Source organism: Poecilia mexicana, unplaced genomic scaffold (assembly GCF_051168715.1).
Source record: "Poecilia mexicana isolate PSO_F unplaced genomic scaffold, ASM5116871v1 scaffold_8, whole genome shotgun sequence".
Classification (NCBI taxonomy): Eukaryota; Metazoa; Chordata; class Actinopteri; order Cyprinodontiformes; family Poeciliidae; genus Poecilia; species Poecilia mexicana.
In genome coordinates, this window is record NW_028263377.1 from 12,702,501 (window position 1) to 12,719,599 (window position 17,099).

The following is a 17,099-nucleotide window of genomic DNA, read 5'->3' on the forward strand; positions in this document are numbered from 1 at the left end:
ACATTGAGGAGCATAATGTGCATTTTATGGTTTTTTTTTTATTCAAAAGTCACTGAGGGAAAGCAGCTTCCTGCTTGACAGACATGATGGCGGAGCCACACGGTGAAGACACTGACAGATCCTGAGAAAAGATTTATCTTGGTCAAGTTAGCAGATTTTAAGCATTTTAAAAAGTAATACACAGTGACAGAGTTGAAGTTATATTTTTTAAGATAATTGATATACAATATCTCTAAGAAAAAGTGATTCAAATATTTAAAAAATTCAAATACTTAGAGTATTTGGAATTTAAAAAGTTATCAGATTAAACAAGCGTTGTGTAAAATACCTGTACAGTTTAGCTAAGTCCAGTATTTTAGTACAGTGTTATATATCTGATTTTCAAAACACATGAAAGTGCAGAATCTGAACAAGGGATGTATGTACCTTCAAGTCCCGCTGGTAGTGACACAAGTAGCACACGCTCAATACTTCTGAACAAAAGAGTAGAAATGCTTTTAGCAGTTTCTCTCATGACCACTGCGATATCATCTGTTCCTCTCAGACCTACATGAGGTTAAACTCTCAGAGGAGCCTCGTACTGCTCTGCTTGTGTTTGTCTCGTCCTTATGTCCTGTGTGAAGTGGAGAGGAAATGTTTTGCTCACAGCCTAAACCTCTCAACACTACACCGACTTCTCTCCTGGGAATGGGCCCCGGACAGCGGGGATGTGCAACAACAACTGTGCGAAACCGATGGAAAGACTGCGAGAGAGGCGAGAAAGAGACAAACTGAGGGATAGTGGGAGACAGGAACAAATTTCAAGGCTTGAGGGGGATTAAAGAAGCTGCGAGATAAAAAGCAACGGCAGAGAGGGAAAGTTGGGGAGAGTACAAAGATCTTGTGATGCTAAAAGATACAGAGAAAAGAGAAAGCACTAAGAGAGCGGGGAGTGAAAAGGGATCGTTGTCTTTGTGGTTGCTGGAGGAGTCTCTCAGGCAGAATACAGATCTATTAGCCCACATGGAAAACACACACATTAATGTAGGTGTTAATCTTTTGATTTCTGAATGTCCGTTTCAAATATGTATTAACGTTACCGACATCTAATATCACTTGGTATATATCCGTGTCTTTTGTGTGATTCCTACTTCTGGAAATCCAATAACTTGCAAGTTAATTTGCTTTCAGTCAAACCATGTCTGATGAAACTTTGGTCAAATGCCACTTGGCTGAAATAATTTTCAGGTGAGACGTTTGGGCTTTATTGTTAAGGGCGCGTCCTGTCACGCTCTCTGGGAAACGTTTCCTTAAAAATGCATCACATCGATGATGATCACACAAAAGGCAATTTACAGTGCAACCGGGAAGTACAGTGCAATCCTTTATCACTTCCGTAAACAAGAGCGCTGCTCTGTGACGTCAATGTTCCTCTGTACAAGTTTGTCGCTCTGTGGTCATCAAGTGTTCAATACTTCTTAGATGTTTTTTATTAAGACGTGGTTTTCCTTTTCATTTCCTTTCTTTCTTCCTTTTCTTTCTTTCTCTTTTTAGCATTTCTGGAAATCAATTCAAATACCCAAGAATGTACCCACTTGAGATGAATCCTTGACGTCACAGACCTTTCTGACTCACGGTGCGATGAATGAAGAGCATTTTCTAGCGTCATGATGAAAATAGGGCCAAAATGCAAAGCCATTTACTTCGCTCTCTAAAAAAAAAAAAAAAAAACATCAAGCAAAACATTGTAAACATGACGGGAAAAAAAACAAGCTGAACGGAAAATCTAATTTCATTGCAAATCGGTCACTATTTTGTTTATTCGCTAGGCAGCTTTCGCTGTTTTGTGGTCTCTCCAAAGCTGTTTTGATGGAGTAATCACAGTTTGTACAGACACATGCCCCTACAGTCAATTAGAGAGCTCTAGTAGGAAAATATGCTGCTGACAGATACATTCCCAGCACCTGCCAAAATAATCACAGAGTGCTGGTGTGGCTCACTACAACCTAAACAGATATGTAATTGGCATTTCATCCTGTGAGACCGTCTAACCTTATTTAAAAATACTCACCAAGACATTTTATTAGCTGGTCAGGTATTGGACCGGTGGGTTATTTTATTTGTTTTGTTTTTAACAACAGTGGTTATAGCAGACTGCATGTGCTTTTGTATATTTACGAAATCTGGGTGTATAACGACACATTCAGTGTACGAGAAGACAACACATTATAGAGAGCTTAGTGAAGAAAACCAGATTTTTGGAATGTGTTTGGAGAAAATGCTTATGCAACTGAGTGTTTCCAGTCACCTTGGGAGGTAATCTTCATTTGAGGACTTTCTCAACACAAGCAAACACACACAGAAAAAATAATATTCACTTTCTTATTTTAATAAGAGTCTCAGACAAAGGCTCAGGCTATCAGCCACAGTCATGTCATATCACCCTCATATCCACTCTTAATCAGAGGTACTAAATACTCCAGATCAGGTCACATACTGAAAGCAGAGATGAATCTTTGGATGATGTTTTCTGAGACCGATTTCATGGGGAAACATGGTTTGGCTCATAGCACAGGATCTTTTTTATAACCTTAGCAAAATTCTATATTCACTCTGTCCTATAGTCACAAAATAATTCCATAATATATGCATAGTTACACTCAGATGTTTATTACTGAGCACTGCCTGTCAGCTGGCTGGAAAAAAAAATGCTCCTGAAAGTCATGGTGTGGAAATAAATGGAGTGCTATTTGTGATAAAAATGGGTAAATGGGCTGTACTTGTATTGAGTTTCATAAAGTCCAGAGGATCCCACCGTGGTTAAGTTCATGCTGTTTCAGAACTGCATTTGGCGATATATTTCTGGCTACATATATTTCTGCCTTGCTATTTAAAATCAGATGGTGTTTTACCTTTTTTGCTTCAAATCTATTTGAATGCACAGACACAGGGGGAAACCGCGCTGCCTTTACAAGGTCAGATGGTTTATCTGCATCTGAAATCGGGCTTCTTCTAACGGCCTGAGATGTGCTTCTATCAAACTCATACAGTGAATGTTTTGTCCACATGTTGCATCTGTCCAGTACCCACATTGAACTTCATTTTGGGATCCAGGTGGATGTTGTGTTTCTGCTCCAGCTCGGTGCCTCTACAGACTCGAGTGTTGTCCTATATTAAAACTGTGCAAGCAAACGAGATGGGTGTCTTAAAAGTAACCAATCACAACTTGGAGCTCATATTTTCTGCCTATTTCATGCCGTTAAGGAACACAAGTAAAAATCTTTAACGGGACACTGCCAATGCATTATTGTACAACAGGCCTCTGTTTGATCACTCAACCACTAACCACACACAGATTGTGTGAACACTAATCAAATGCAAGACACAATATCCAATCACCCTGCATTCCCCACATATACAAATGTGCGTCTCTTGTTTTAGCACCTCATGTCGTACAGAGCGTTTAACTCACAGGCGATGCGATTCGCAGCGACAGCATCATATGCAACTGGAGGCGCGACGGGTACCAGCCAGTGAATTTACATTTGGGCTGACAGTGGCCTGGCTCCAAGAGTCATGTTGGTGATAGTGTAGTGGCGATGCGGACCCCCTCCAATTCCACCACCTGTCACAGCCGAGGCTTATTGGAAGCTATTAGAATTCATGGAGGAGAGTTTTATCCTTGTGGGCAATGGAGTGGAAGAGACATGCTGATTTGATGCAAATGTCAACAACATCCTATTCTCTTAGCGCGAGAGTAAATTGACACTGTCAATCATATTTGTTTCCATGGCAACTGTAAAGAGTAACTGGAGCTTGTACGCTGAGCGACCCGGATGCTCATCTGCATCGAGACACAGCTGATGTGATGCTTGCTTTCGTAACTTCCAAGGTCCCCAAAACAACAACAACAACAAAAGAAAGATTAACAAATACGGCAATGAAAACTTGCTAAAACTTCTCTAAATATGAAAATGTTTTATTCCAACTACACATAGATTGTTTCAACTTCAACATGAGGAAAAAGAACACCTCAGCGACACACTGCAGTTTGTTCACATTTTCTGAAATACATTTACAGTTTCTATTGAAGAGGAACAACGCACTCCTTTTGTGGTACGGTGAGAAAAGAAAGCTAAAGGCAATATTAAACAATGGATTCAGCTCCAATAATTACAGAATTTTGAGGTTTAGCAAACGTCACACAAATTAGACGTTCTGCCTAAATGATTGGTTGGTATTAAAACTAAAACACAAACGAAAAGTCGCATTAGGTACGCTACTTTTATTTGCATTTTTAAAAAAAATATAATTTAGGTAATGATAATATGTAAAAACAGTTTTAATTTTTTTTTTGACAAACGTGTCCATGCTATGAAAATACTTTGCCCTGAGAAGTGTTACTTCTTGTCCCATATTTCTAATTATGTAATCACATCCCTAAACATGGGTTTGTTCAGACATACGGTGTCTCTTATGTCCCCCATGTGAACCCTTTGGGTTTTGCTATGTAGAGCACCAAATGAGATCATGTCTCATGTGGAGAGGATAAGCCTGGGAGAAGAGAGCAACACAACACATTTCAAGAGAGGGCGCTGCTGAAATTTGTTTTGGGTTTGTGATACTCTGTTTCTCTTCTCCAGTAGGGAGTAAAATGTATTATCCATCCTGAGTGCAAATATGAAAAGATGTTTAATTCAAGACTAAATAAACAAATACTGTTATAAAAAAATAAAAAAAAAATTCATAAATACTCCAGCAAATAAATATCTCCATGAAATAAAAGCACAAATTAGAATATCAGCAATATATCTATTTTTAAATAGGAAGGTTATTTTGTCAATCACAGTTTTATTTATTTATGAAGACTAATAACTGTGTTTTTTGAGTCTCACTTTTAAGTATGCAATGCTAATTTACGTATTTCAAGGACTTTTACTTTTAACTCTGATTTTAACTTTACGCTGTTTTCGAAATAAAAGTGTCACAAAATAGCACACCATTATGAATTAATGAATGAAACACGTAAAAAATGAAATAAATGCACAAATAAATCCTAAAATAAATGTTAATGTTGAATGAAATGGCTCTGCTTATACAAATTGTATATTCAGACATTCGAAATAATTTACACAAAAATCTGCTTGCAAACTACAGAATAAGCTGCTCCTGTCATGAAAATATTCATTTAAAAAATGGAAAGTTGCAGATATTTGGATAAATTCTTTACATAATAATGTAATCAGTTATTATGGTTTAGAATAGATAGAAAAGCCCATGGATTTTTTGTATTTTCACTTCAAACCAACGTGAAATAATTATCCGTAACGCTTTAACCTCATAGTAGCAAAAAAACATCTACATACTTGTACAGTTTTTTTGGTGCTACTTTTCAAATCATTCACATTTTTAAGGATATCCTTGAGTTAAGATTTATTTTGTAAGCTGTGAAAAAGGCCAGTAGTTTAAATTTCTTAATGTTTTGATGCTAAAACACTTTTAATCTGATCACAATATCCTCCTGAAATCAGGACATTTACAAAAAAGGCTCCTGTTTGCAGGATAGTCTTTATTTTTGCAATAGATTCACGTTTGCAGTTTTCAGCAGTACTAAGCAGACTGAAAATGATGATGAACTTGATTTCTTTGCTTGCGTCTCTGGAGACCCTGGACCAGAATAGCCAGTAATGAGTTCAGTTCTTTGCGCTGGAATTGGAAAGAAATGTGAATTTGGAGTACAAGCAGACTTTTGACCTTTTTTCTGGTGCACATGAGGAGATGCAGACTTAATACTCTACTGTTTATCTTTGCCTATAGATTTGCTTTTGTGCATTCCCACATGCTGTTGTTCAACAACATACAAACAGTATAATCGAGTATGTCCATATAGTCACGCATGCATTTCCCAGAGAACATATGCTCATTTTAATTTGCATATTTGTGCATATTGTGTGTTAGTAGCAAGCGAGAGGACAATGTCTGCTATGACGCAACAGGCAGCTAATCTTCCCCATATGTAAATGCTAGACTGCTATTCAAGCAACATGCAGTTGGGTTTTGGAGCTTAGGTTTTTGGCAGGATAGTGTTATAGGAAGAAATATCTAAGAAGATGTTCTGTCAAGCATTTTGGTGATTAATAGACCGCGTTGTCTCTGACAAATGTTCTCTCTGTGCTGATGAAATATCGGCACAAGCTTAGATTCCATTGTACTTATCAGCAAAGGTTTGATGTTAATGTGTTGGTGTCAAGGACCAAATAAGGATGAAAATGTGGCAGAAAAAAGGTTAAGAGCAGGTTTTGTTTTTAAAATTAAATTGTGTGTTTAAACTGTATTATTCGGCGTCGCAAAATTGAATGTGGTGGAGTTTTATCGTTTTCATCCCACAAAAATCTGTTCTTTTTTCCACAATAAATACATATAGAAATTGACTTGCATAAAAATTCATAGTGCGCATATGTATTAATACATTTCTTGTGTTATGTTTTCCTCTGTAGATCACTCCGAGGTCCCACGCCACTGCGTTACACAGACGTCAAGTCTTCAGTGAGAGCATGAGGACAAGTTGCTTCCCTTCAAATTGTAGCTCAAGAAATTATGACATAACAAGGATCTGCTGCTCATCACCATGATGCTGAGACAGGCATTCTAAATCCCTCACTCCTTCTTCAGCACCCAGCCCAGACCCGTTTCTTTTTTTTTTTTTTGGAAGTTTTTCCTGGTTTTCCTTATCCTACAATCAAATCCTTCTTCGTCTTTGCCCTGATTATAGCCTTTGCACTCTACCTTTTTTTTTTCCTTTCATTGACATCATGCAGCGTGCTTCCACTCTTTCAGTTCTCCTCCCTCTTACACTTTTTTCGCTCCTCTTCTTTTCCTGGTTTCCCAACATGGCCAACGGGGACTGCTGGCTCATTGAAGGAGACAAAGGCTACGTTTGGCTAGCTATATGCAGTCAGAACCAGCCTCCCTATGAGACTATCCCCCAGCACATCAACAACACAGTCCATGACTTGAGGCTGAACGAAAACAAGCTGAAAGCCGTGCTTTTCAGTTCCATGTACCGCTTCACGAACTTGACCGACCTCAACTTAACCAAGAATGAAATCAGCTATATTGAGGACGGCGCTTTTGCAGGACAAGCCAATTTACAGGTGATTAAAAAAAAAAAGTATATTAAAAGCACATTGAGGCCTGTTTGGTCTGAGAGAATGAAATATTTGCTAAAATTTTAAGAAAAATCGACTAATTCTAATCTAGGTGGAAAATGTGCAGAAATCCATTGTGAAGTACTTTGTTAATTAACTTTATAAATGTTTATTGAACAAAAGAGACATTAACAGCTTCATGAGTAATTTTCAGTAGCGTGAGCTTAACTTTAACTGTTTTATCTGCGGTGCAAACTGTTATTATTCCTATTAGTTTAGGTGTGCAGTTTAACACAAGTAAGAAAACTACCATAATATATATATACATAATTTTTTCTCTCAGGTTCTTCAATTGGGTTACAACAAGTTGACGAATATCACTGAAGGCATGATGAGAGGACTCGGTCACATGCAGTGCCTCTTCCTACAGCACAACCTCATTGAGGTTGTTGCAAGCAATGCATTCTGGGAGTGCCCCAGCCTCAGCAGCATTGACCTGTCGTCCAACAAACTCGCCCACATCGACCCGGTCACATTCACAGCTCTGAACCGCCTGATGGTATGTGAACTGGCTGCAAATCCATTCCACTGTGGTTGCGATCTTCTAGGCTTCCTGCGCTGGCTCGAATCCTTCAACAATGTGACGCACACTTACGATCGCCTCCAGTGTGAAACACCAAGGGAAATATATGGCTACCCCTTACTGAGTTCTTTTTCTTCAAGCCACAGTGGCCGCAATGCCAAAAACATTTTGAACCATCGCTGCAAGGATGGTGTGATGATTCCAGGAATGACGTCTCTGCCACCAGATATCGACGGTCCTTCTGGGATTGGGCCGGACATGTTTGGTGGTGTCGGGCCATACTACCAACCCACCCCATCGTCTTCATCCACAGACGACAGCTTGAGCCCGAGCATTAAGCTCCAACATGTCTCTTCGTCGTCAGCCTCCGTCATTATAAAAATTCCAAGGCCGTTCAGCAAAATGTACATTCTTACACAATACAACTACTCAATGGCATCTGATGTCACCAATTTGAAACTGATGATACAAAAAATAACTCTCGACAAGCTTAGACCTAGCAATAATTACACCTTCTGTGTGTGCTCTGTCCGTAACTCTCAGCGTTATAACCACACCTGCCTCCAGTTTACCACGCGAGGCCAAAATCGGGACGATATGCTCCCCACTCCCTCAACCACTACTCACTACATAATGACCATTGTAGGCTGCCTTTTCGGCATGCTCATTGTCATAGGAATTGTCTACTACTGTCTTCGTAAAAAACGAATGCATGACGAGAAGAAAAAGTCCATCTCTGTGAAAAAAACTATTCTTGAAATGCGTTACGGGCCGGAGGTGGCAGCAGCAGTAGCAAATGATCCATCGGCAGTCCAAAAGCTTCAGGAGCAGTCCAGGGAGCATCACCAGTATCAGCATCACCATGGCGGAAAACTGTCCACGTCCTCCAGCTCTGGACTGCTACATTCTGCAAACACTACCTCCTCGAGACTTTCCTCTATCCCTCAAGTGGAAAAGATGGCCTCAGCCTTCTCCGAAGCAATGGCTACAAGCAAAGGAAACTACATGGATGTGAGAACTGGAGGGGCTGGGATGGAAAGAGTGGGGGACGGTGGCCATGGTGGGAGAAGGGGCGACGACCTGAGGGATGACGATGGAACGGATCTTGGCGATGATTCAGATGACGACGGGCACGGCTCCGTCTCGGAGATTTCTACCATTGCCATGGAGGTGGACAAAGTTAACCAAATTATTAACAACTGTATTGATGCCCTTAAACTTGATGCAGCAGCAGTCGCTGCTTCAGGCACCTCGACTAGCCATACGGCTTCTAACAATCCCACCTCCCCACCGCCCACCAGCACCTCCCCCCTTACCCGTGGCCTAATCCCAGGAGGGACAGAGACGTGTCAGGTCATTGCTCCAAACAAAATACCACCTCCTCCGCCGCTGCCTGCACTAAACACCCCTCTCTCTGAGCGACCAGGGATCACTGGCGGGGGCTTCGTTGTCTCTCCCCCGTACAGGCACCCTCCCCCAGCCACAGCTGCACGTCCCATTCAGCGGCAAATGAGTGCAGATGCAGCTGTTGTTATGGCAAATGCTGTCAAAAAACAGAGCAGCACCACATCTTGTGGCTCAACAGGTCGAGACAGGGAACGTGGAGGATCTCGAGTGTACAGTCTGGACGTTCCTGAACCAAGAAGCCCGGATGCCTGTAACCAACAACAGCCGCAGTACCCAGACCGAGCCAGTCCTGTGGGATGTGGGGAGCCGCTGGAGAGACTGCCTTTAGTAGGGAGTGGGAGCTGTGGAGGAGGGGGTGGTGGTTGCGACAGTGGTGGTGTTGGTGCCCAACATCCGGACAGCCAGAAGTCACATCATTACCATCAGCAACAGCAGATACAGCAGCAGCAGCAGCAGCTGGACGTGCAGCAGGACTACCACTGCTCGGAGCACCGCCACTCTGTCCCAGCTCTTTACTACCAAGGGTCCCACCATGGCTCCCCAGCCCAGCGGGTTTCTTTTCTAAAACCCCTGACACGATCCCGCAGGGACGCAGCATCCTATTCCCAGCTTTCCCCTGCCCGCCAACACTCCAGTTACTCTGGATACTCTTCTAGCCCAGAGTACTCATCGGAGAGCTCGCTGCGCATCTGGGAGCGCTTTCGTCCATACCGAAAAGGGCCTCGCGACGAGGCCTGTTACGTGACAGCTGGAAACGCTCTTCGAAAGAAGGTGCAGTTTGCTAAAGGCGAGGACCTGCATGACATCCTTGATTATTGGAAGGGTGTCTCTGCTCAGCAGAAGTTGTAACTGGGAACGGAAGTTAAGCAGAGTGGGAAATGGAGTTTTGGTACTTTTTATCCTGATAAGCCCATGGGCCAGAGAAACCATTTGAAGTTTATTGAGGGGAAAAATGTAGGACAAATTTTTCCCATGGGCTTGTTTGTTTTTTTTCTTTTTTATTTTGGCATGCTAGGTGTATAGGATATCGTGCTACAAGCAAGTACTGTGAAACTGTGCCTGGGAATTGGACATTCATTACAGTGCTTTTTTGAAGTTTTTTTTAACACTTCATTGTAGCATTTTTCCCCTTTTTTTGGTGTTTGTGTGTTCCATTTATTATACAGGGAACAAATGCCTACTGTGTAATTTAGTACTCTTTGAAGTGATCATGTTTTGTGATCCTATGGACCATTTTTTAATCAGTGCCATGTTTCATCTTAAGCTTTAAGCTTATTTGATCCTAGATGTTCCTGTTGTGTATCGGAGTTTACATTCATTTCAGCTTTTAAAAGATAGGTGACGCGGAAAGTATGGAATCAAGACCCTGTTTTGCAAATTCAAAGATTGGTAAAAAAATCTGCACAATGCAGTGTTGTACTCTTTCCTCTCTTTCAAGCATTTGTTGCAATGATAAAAACAAACAGATCATTTGCATTCAAATGCTAACATGAAATTATCAGGTCAAAATTAACTATTCAGTTGTGTGAATTTGGAGAGAGATGAGAAAAAGAAGTAGGGGTTTTGTTTGAAGCAACAAGCATGTTTCCATTTAACACTTTTACATGGTTTAGTGAGTGAAATGATCAAAAACAAACTTTTTTTTTTTGGTAAAAATAACAATGATTATTCATCATTCATAAGGACGGTCCCTCAGTTGATACTAGGGGTGGGACAATACATCAATCTCAAGTCTTGAGAACAAAATGAAACATTTTTTTTAGGAAAACTAAGGCTATTGTTCACATAAATGGAAACTGAGACCCAATTTTTGGCCCAAATGCAACCCATATCTGACTTTCACAAGCCAAATTCCAATCTTTTCACCCCCCAAAAAGTCTGATTGGTGCCACTAAGTCACATATGAATCTGACAAAGTCTGCTGTCAGAACTGTCATGTCGCCTTCTGTCTGACCTCTGCGTCGCTGACGTAAGACACGCATCATAATTCTGCGCTGGAAGAAGCCAGACTTAGACAAGCAGTGATGACACTGGATGAAGCTAATCAATGGAAATGCAGTGACAGCACCGTCGCCTCCCATTTCGCCACAAATTCAAAATTGATCTTTGTCTCCTGTGTGATGTGTACATTCTTCTGCACATGTGGATTGCAGTGGGGTCTCAGCTGTTCACACAGGAACCTGATTGCATTTAATTAGTAACATGAACAAGCAAAAACTCATTTTAGGAAAGGACTGGAATTAAGCATCAATCTACTATGTGTGAACGTAGCCTTAGATTTCTGTTGTCTTGCCAATCAAATGCAGGTTTTGTAAATCACAATCTGATTTAAATAAACTATAATCAGTGCAGACTATATCAGTCTAGTGTTTTCACCCATGCAGTGCAGGTTTCTATTAATTTATTTCCTGCGTTTTAAAATTTGAACAGTCTAAGTATTTTAGATTTTGAACCAGGAATGATCAAGTTAAGTCCAGAGTCACCAGAAAAAAGTGATATTGGCCTTTAGTTTCACACCAATAGGAAGTTGCCATGTCAACTTCAGCATCTTTAGCAGCTTTGGCTAACTTTTCTTATTTTACCAGGTATTCCAAATGCTACTAAATAAATGAAGGTTTCTCCAATGTTTTTGTGGCCTTGTGTTTACTGGCCATAGGACGTTCATAACCCTGTCTGGGCTACTCAAGAACTGCTTCTTTTCTTACTTCAAAATAAGGGTCTCAAACATTGATAACACAGGCTGTCAAGTGTAAAGCAGTCACCTTTGTATCCAGGGCTTAAACAGCAGCTTAGATTCACTTCACCAGGAGACGTTCTGACCTGGATGGAAATGGATTTAGCTTCGTGAGCCATTTTTATGTCCTGAGTTCTCATGCCAGTGATAACACCCCTTGTTGTTGAGGTTTAACACAAAATTTTCGTTATTTATAGTTTACATATCTCCCCTTGAAAACTGTTGTATTCCCCACCGACCAAAAAATACCAAAAACATGTGAGTGAAAGAAATGCAATCGGAAGATGACGTACAAACAATATTTCTGAGTACAGGAGAAATGTACATAGGTTATAAACGTGTAATGTTGGAGAGTATCGTTTAATATGAGCATGACGTTACATTCCAAACCCTTTTGTCAAACATTCAAAATGAACGAGGCACAGTAGGAAAGGGTGCTTATGATTACTGCCAATGTGTTTATTCTGTTTCGGAAACAATCGCTATTGTCTATAAATGATAACCTAATTAACCAACTTGTGACAGGCATGTCCTCTTGCACTTTATGCCTCATAATTGTGTATGTGTAGCTGTGTGGTACACAGTGGTCATTGTAAGGAAGTGTCGGCATGCCTTGTCAGATAATATCTTATATGCCCAAACAGGCTTAAATTAATATCTTTTTTTATTTTTCCCCTGTGTCTGGTTGTCTCAGTCTGAACAACAATAGATTATTAATGGTATGTACAAATGTACATATGTCATACAAGTTCATGGTACTTTTTGTCATACTTCGGACATCACAGTGCTGTGATGATTCACAAATGTACTGTGCTTTTTTTTTTTTTTTTTTTGGTAACAGCCGTCAGTGGACCTTGCTCACATTTTTGGGCAAATTAACCCTTTTCATAATCTGCAATTTGTGTCACTACCCTGGATTTAGAAAAAAAAAAGAAGTTTAGTTATTCAGCCATCGAGGACATTCTGTGCCAAACTTAAACATGTGAAAGTTTATTTAGCTGCCATGTGTTTAACATTCTTCTACGGTTGTCTTTTACCGACTTCCCACCTTACCTACCTCCTTGGGTAAAGTAGGATGTTGGTATGAGGGGAAGTAATGATCTGATATGCAGGCACACATAAGCAGTATTTTCTGGATTGTTTCAAGTGTTGAACTTTTGCAGTTGACCTTCAGCATCACCTATATTTATTCTGGTGAAAGGTGAACAGAAAATATGCAAAAGCATGTCCATGCATCTCCGTACCGATCTCATTCTCGTTTTATTTCTTTAAACAGTGGTTACCTTACACTTTCTTTTTTCTACTAATTTTGCTATTGCGAGGCATTGAGAAGAAGCATCTCTTTGAAATTCCAAATTCAGATATGAGAGGTGGAAACACCAAAACAAAATTCATGTTTCGAATGTGGCTTTGTCGGTGCTGTAATATCCCGTCCCGAGCGCCACATTTCTAGCGTAGACCACCGTTTCATGATTATTGAGATGTTTCAACTTTTGTTGCTTTCCAATCATCTCAAGTAAAAAAAAAAAAAAAAAAGAAAAAAAGAATCATTTTCAAGGAACACAAGATACTTTTATCAAATCCCTGGATAATTTACTCGCTTTGTCTTTCGCTGATATTTTTGGAGCATTTCATCAAACAGACGAAATTTGGTCTATTTCCTCTATTCACTGCAGTCTCAACTGCCATAACCAGTTTACAGAAATGGACTCTGAAGGTAAAACAGCAAACATTCAGGATAAGAATGATGGCTTCACCTCAGCACCCATTCATGTTCATTTTACAAAATACACACAAAAAAATGTGACCTAAAATGTTGTTTGTATTTTCCTATATATATATATATATATATATATATATATATATATATATATATATATATATATATATATATATATCAATGTGTTTTCAGGAAATAGACTTTCAGGTGTAAGATGTTTCAACTACTCTTCTGCTCTGACTCTATGAAAACATTTGCTTTAACTTACAGTGAAGCATTCACAATCCTATTTCAATGTCGAGGTGTGAGATTTTCTTTTATTTCAGTCAAAAACATCAGATAAACTATAGGTTATTGTCTTTAAAGAGAAATCAAAATGGAGGTACCGTCAACATTGCAAGCAATTTTCAAAAAAAAAAAAATAAATAAAAATTACAAGAATGGTATAACAGAGACTCAGAAAGCTCAGAGATATTTGTTCAGAATGTACTTTATAGACTTAGACGAATACGAAGATTTTATACCAAGATGATTTTCTAGAGCTGGTGGTAGATCAAGCTCACTCCGATAAATAGATTGGTTCTCCACACCTAGAAAATCAGCCCAGAGTCACGTCTCTAAAACAGTTCTCACACTTGTTTAACCCTCCCGCTGTAGTTTTCTGAAATTCTGTACAGGATTGCAGCTCAGGGGGGACAGTTTAGCCTCAGAAATCGTAAAGATTTTTTCTCACCATTTCTGCAAGCAGATGCCCTGCAATCCCCAGTTTAATTTATTAACACTGTTGTATACGGCATACGGCGTTTATGAATGCTTCACGGTCCTCACCAACTTATATTTGATTGGCTCCAGTATCTTGAGATACTAAAAAAAAAACACAAAAAAAAAAACAAAGTTTTCCCTCAAAATTAATATTGTGGGATAATAAAGACACAAAATATAAGTTGCACATGTTGTAGTGAATCAATTGTTGAGAAGATAAACATAAAGAGGTGTAGTTGACGTGTAAATTTTACATTTTAAACATATTTGTGTCAACTAAACTGGGATAGAAGACACTGTATGAGCAAGACAAGTAAAATTTTCATTTTATTATTTATGGCTCAAACGACATCCACATTTCCAATGATCAGAGTGCGTATAGTGGTAAATATCGACGTTTTTCTGCTAATCTACCAAACAGTGGCTGGTTCAAATTCTGATGTGTGAAATCTGCGGATGGCAGATTTTAATTTCTCAATCTAAAATATTAGTCATAGCATCTGCGCTGAGACTTCGTTGTCCCACACAGCTGGCAACAAAGAGAAGGAAAAATCCCGGCCCACGTTCTCCATGAACCCCTGGAGGGTGACTTGCTCAAAGATGGATGGTCCTTTTGTAACGCCATCCCTCTTGTTTGTCTCAGAGCCGCAGGAAAGCGAGACGTGAAAAAGCCATCCACCACACCATCAATGTTTAATCATTATGTTAGAGACTAGCTTGGGTGTCGTCCGAAAAAAACAGACAGACATTTTTCAGCTTGAAACTTGTTACTGCAATTTGACCAGTGCGGCCAAAATTAAATAGGGACAAATTCTTTAATGTGATACTCCTGACTTTTACCCCTTATGACTGATGAATGAAACATCTTCAAATTGAAACATCCTCTTTACATTTCCCATTAATAATGCATCCACACATTTAGCTGTGTGCTACATTACAGTATTTTCTACATTTGTCTTCCTTCCCCACAAAAAAACAAACAAAAAAAAAATTGCATAGAGCAGATGATGGAAATGCAATATACAAATGTGAGTCAGAATGAGTCACACACACTGACTAAACCAAAATGACTCTTTTCCTGTAAGGCAGGTAATGTGCAAGGTCTTCAGAGAAAGGGCATGGGAGTTAGACTTTGGTTGAATGCAGGCAGACATCTGTAATAAAAGATGTGAAAGGATGGCTACACTAAAACCTACCCTGCATGAATCAGCGCATCGCTTCGGATGAACTTTTGCACATGAATATGCACGCGAACGTGTCTGTTTAGCTGAAAAGTATTGAACAAGTTCAGAGAATGCAATGGTAAAAGCAGCTTTTTTTCAGGGGGGTAGGGGGGGGCAAGTTAATCTACATTTGATGTTAAGTAGGATGCAAAGCTTTTTCATTTGGTGTCCTTTAGACCTTTTCTCTGATAGTCTGCTAAGTCTATTAGCTTTCTGTGTGGGGAAATTGGCCGGAGTGGATAATGTGCCATATTTGATTAGTGGAAAACTGTGTGTCCTTTTGTAACAGCCACAGAAGAGCTTGTTGAATAAAACTAAAAATCATCCTTTCTTTTTTTGTGTGTGTGTAGGTTGCTCTGATGTGAAACTGTATTTGACAAATTATGCATGTACCGCTGTGGTCGGGCAAGCATGAGAGGGGATTTTTCCACTAGGTCTACGCTCATCGACCACTTTCTTAGGCGCATCTTGCTGGCGCCGAGTTGAATCCCGTTTTGCCTTCGAAACCGCTGTAATATTTTATGGAGTGGATTCAAAAGAGATTTCCACATTGACATGATAGCGTCGCAAAAAGTTACTGGAGAATTGTTGGCCAAACATCCGTAAGAAATCTCACCTACAGTGCTGTCTGCTCCGGCTCCGGTCGAGTTAACGTCGCATTAAATTGCTCAGCTTTAGGATCTGCATTCAGGGGCAGCGGCCTCAACATTCCACGTTGTTGACGTTCGGCCGTAGACCGAGCATGGCTAAGAGTAAACTAAAACAAATATATTAAAACCCGATTTATCACAGAAGCACTCGTCTACCTTCAACATTGTTTTAGCTTAATGTATTAGCTGCAAATGTTGATATTTCTGAGCAGAAGAGCAGTTGAAAAACTTTTAAAGTGAGCTAAAAGTTGGGCTATGGTTTGCCACCTCATTGGACCCAATTTCCAAAGGACTTAATCTGTGAAATATCTGTGAATTTTGTATACAAGATGAAAAAAAAAAAGGTTAAAAAGGCTTCTGTGGATGTTTTATACTCAGCCTGAATTTCTTGATATGTCTGTATGCTTCTCGGTTCTGAGTTGAATGTTTGTCTTTGTTTAATTTCCTTTTGGGGACCGGGAGGCGAATCAGGGGAGTGATTTTTAAGTAACTGCAATGATCTATGTCATAAAGGTTAAGAACAGAGAAAGCTTAACTTAGTGTACTACATAAAAGAATAAGCTGTTATATTTGCATGATTCCTGTATTTTTTGAGCGATGCGATTTTATGTTGTGTACAATGAGCGAGCACACATTGAAAACAAAACTCTGAGGCTGAGATAGTTTTGTTTTGTTTTGGTCCAACATCAAGGGTTTGGCTGTTCTCTTTCTCCATCTTTTTGATGTATTTTTTTATTTTTTATTTTCTAAATGTACATTCTTGCCAAATGGGTTTTCATCGGGTGACTGTACAACACGCCGAAATTGTCGACACACTGCACTTTTAGCCACAGGGTGAGAAAGTTTACACTCCGCAGCAGAGGGCATTTTCACAACCGGCGATTGCTTTCATC

General features: G+C 39.7%; 1 protein-coding gene and 1 long non-coding RNA gene across 2 annotated transcripts in view; one reads left to right on the forward strand and one right to left on the reverse strand.

Annotated features, from left to right (window-relative positions):
* LOC148157999 (uncharacterized) overlaps positions 1-17,099 on the reverse strand; it is a 146,250-nt gene that overhangs the window by 60,277 nt on the left and 68,874 nt on the right. The gene's annotated exons all lie outside the window — the stretch shown is intronic.
* elfn2b (extracellular leucine-rich repeat and fibronectin type III domain containing 2b) lies at positions 5,951-10,611 on the forward strand. The gene is made up of 2 exons (XM_014975040.2): positions 5,951-7,133; positions 7,471-10,611. The coding sequence occupies exons 1-2, from the start codon at positions 6,792-6,794 to the stop codon at positions 9,964-9,966; spliced, it is 2,838 nt and encodes a 945-aa protein (XP_014830526.1). The 5' UTR covers positions 5,951-6,791; the 3' UTR covers positions 9,967-10,611.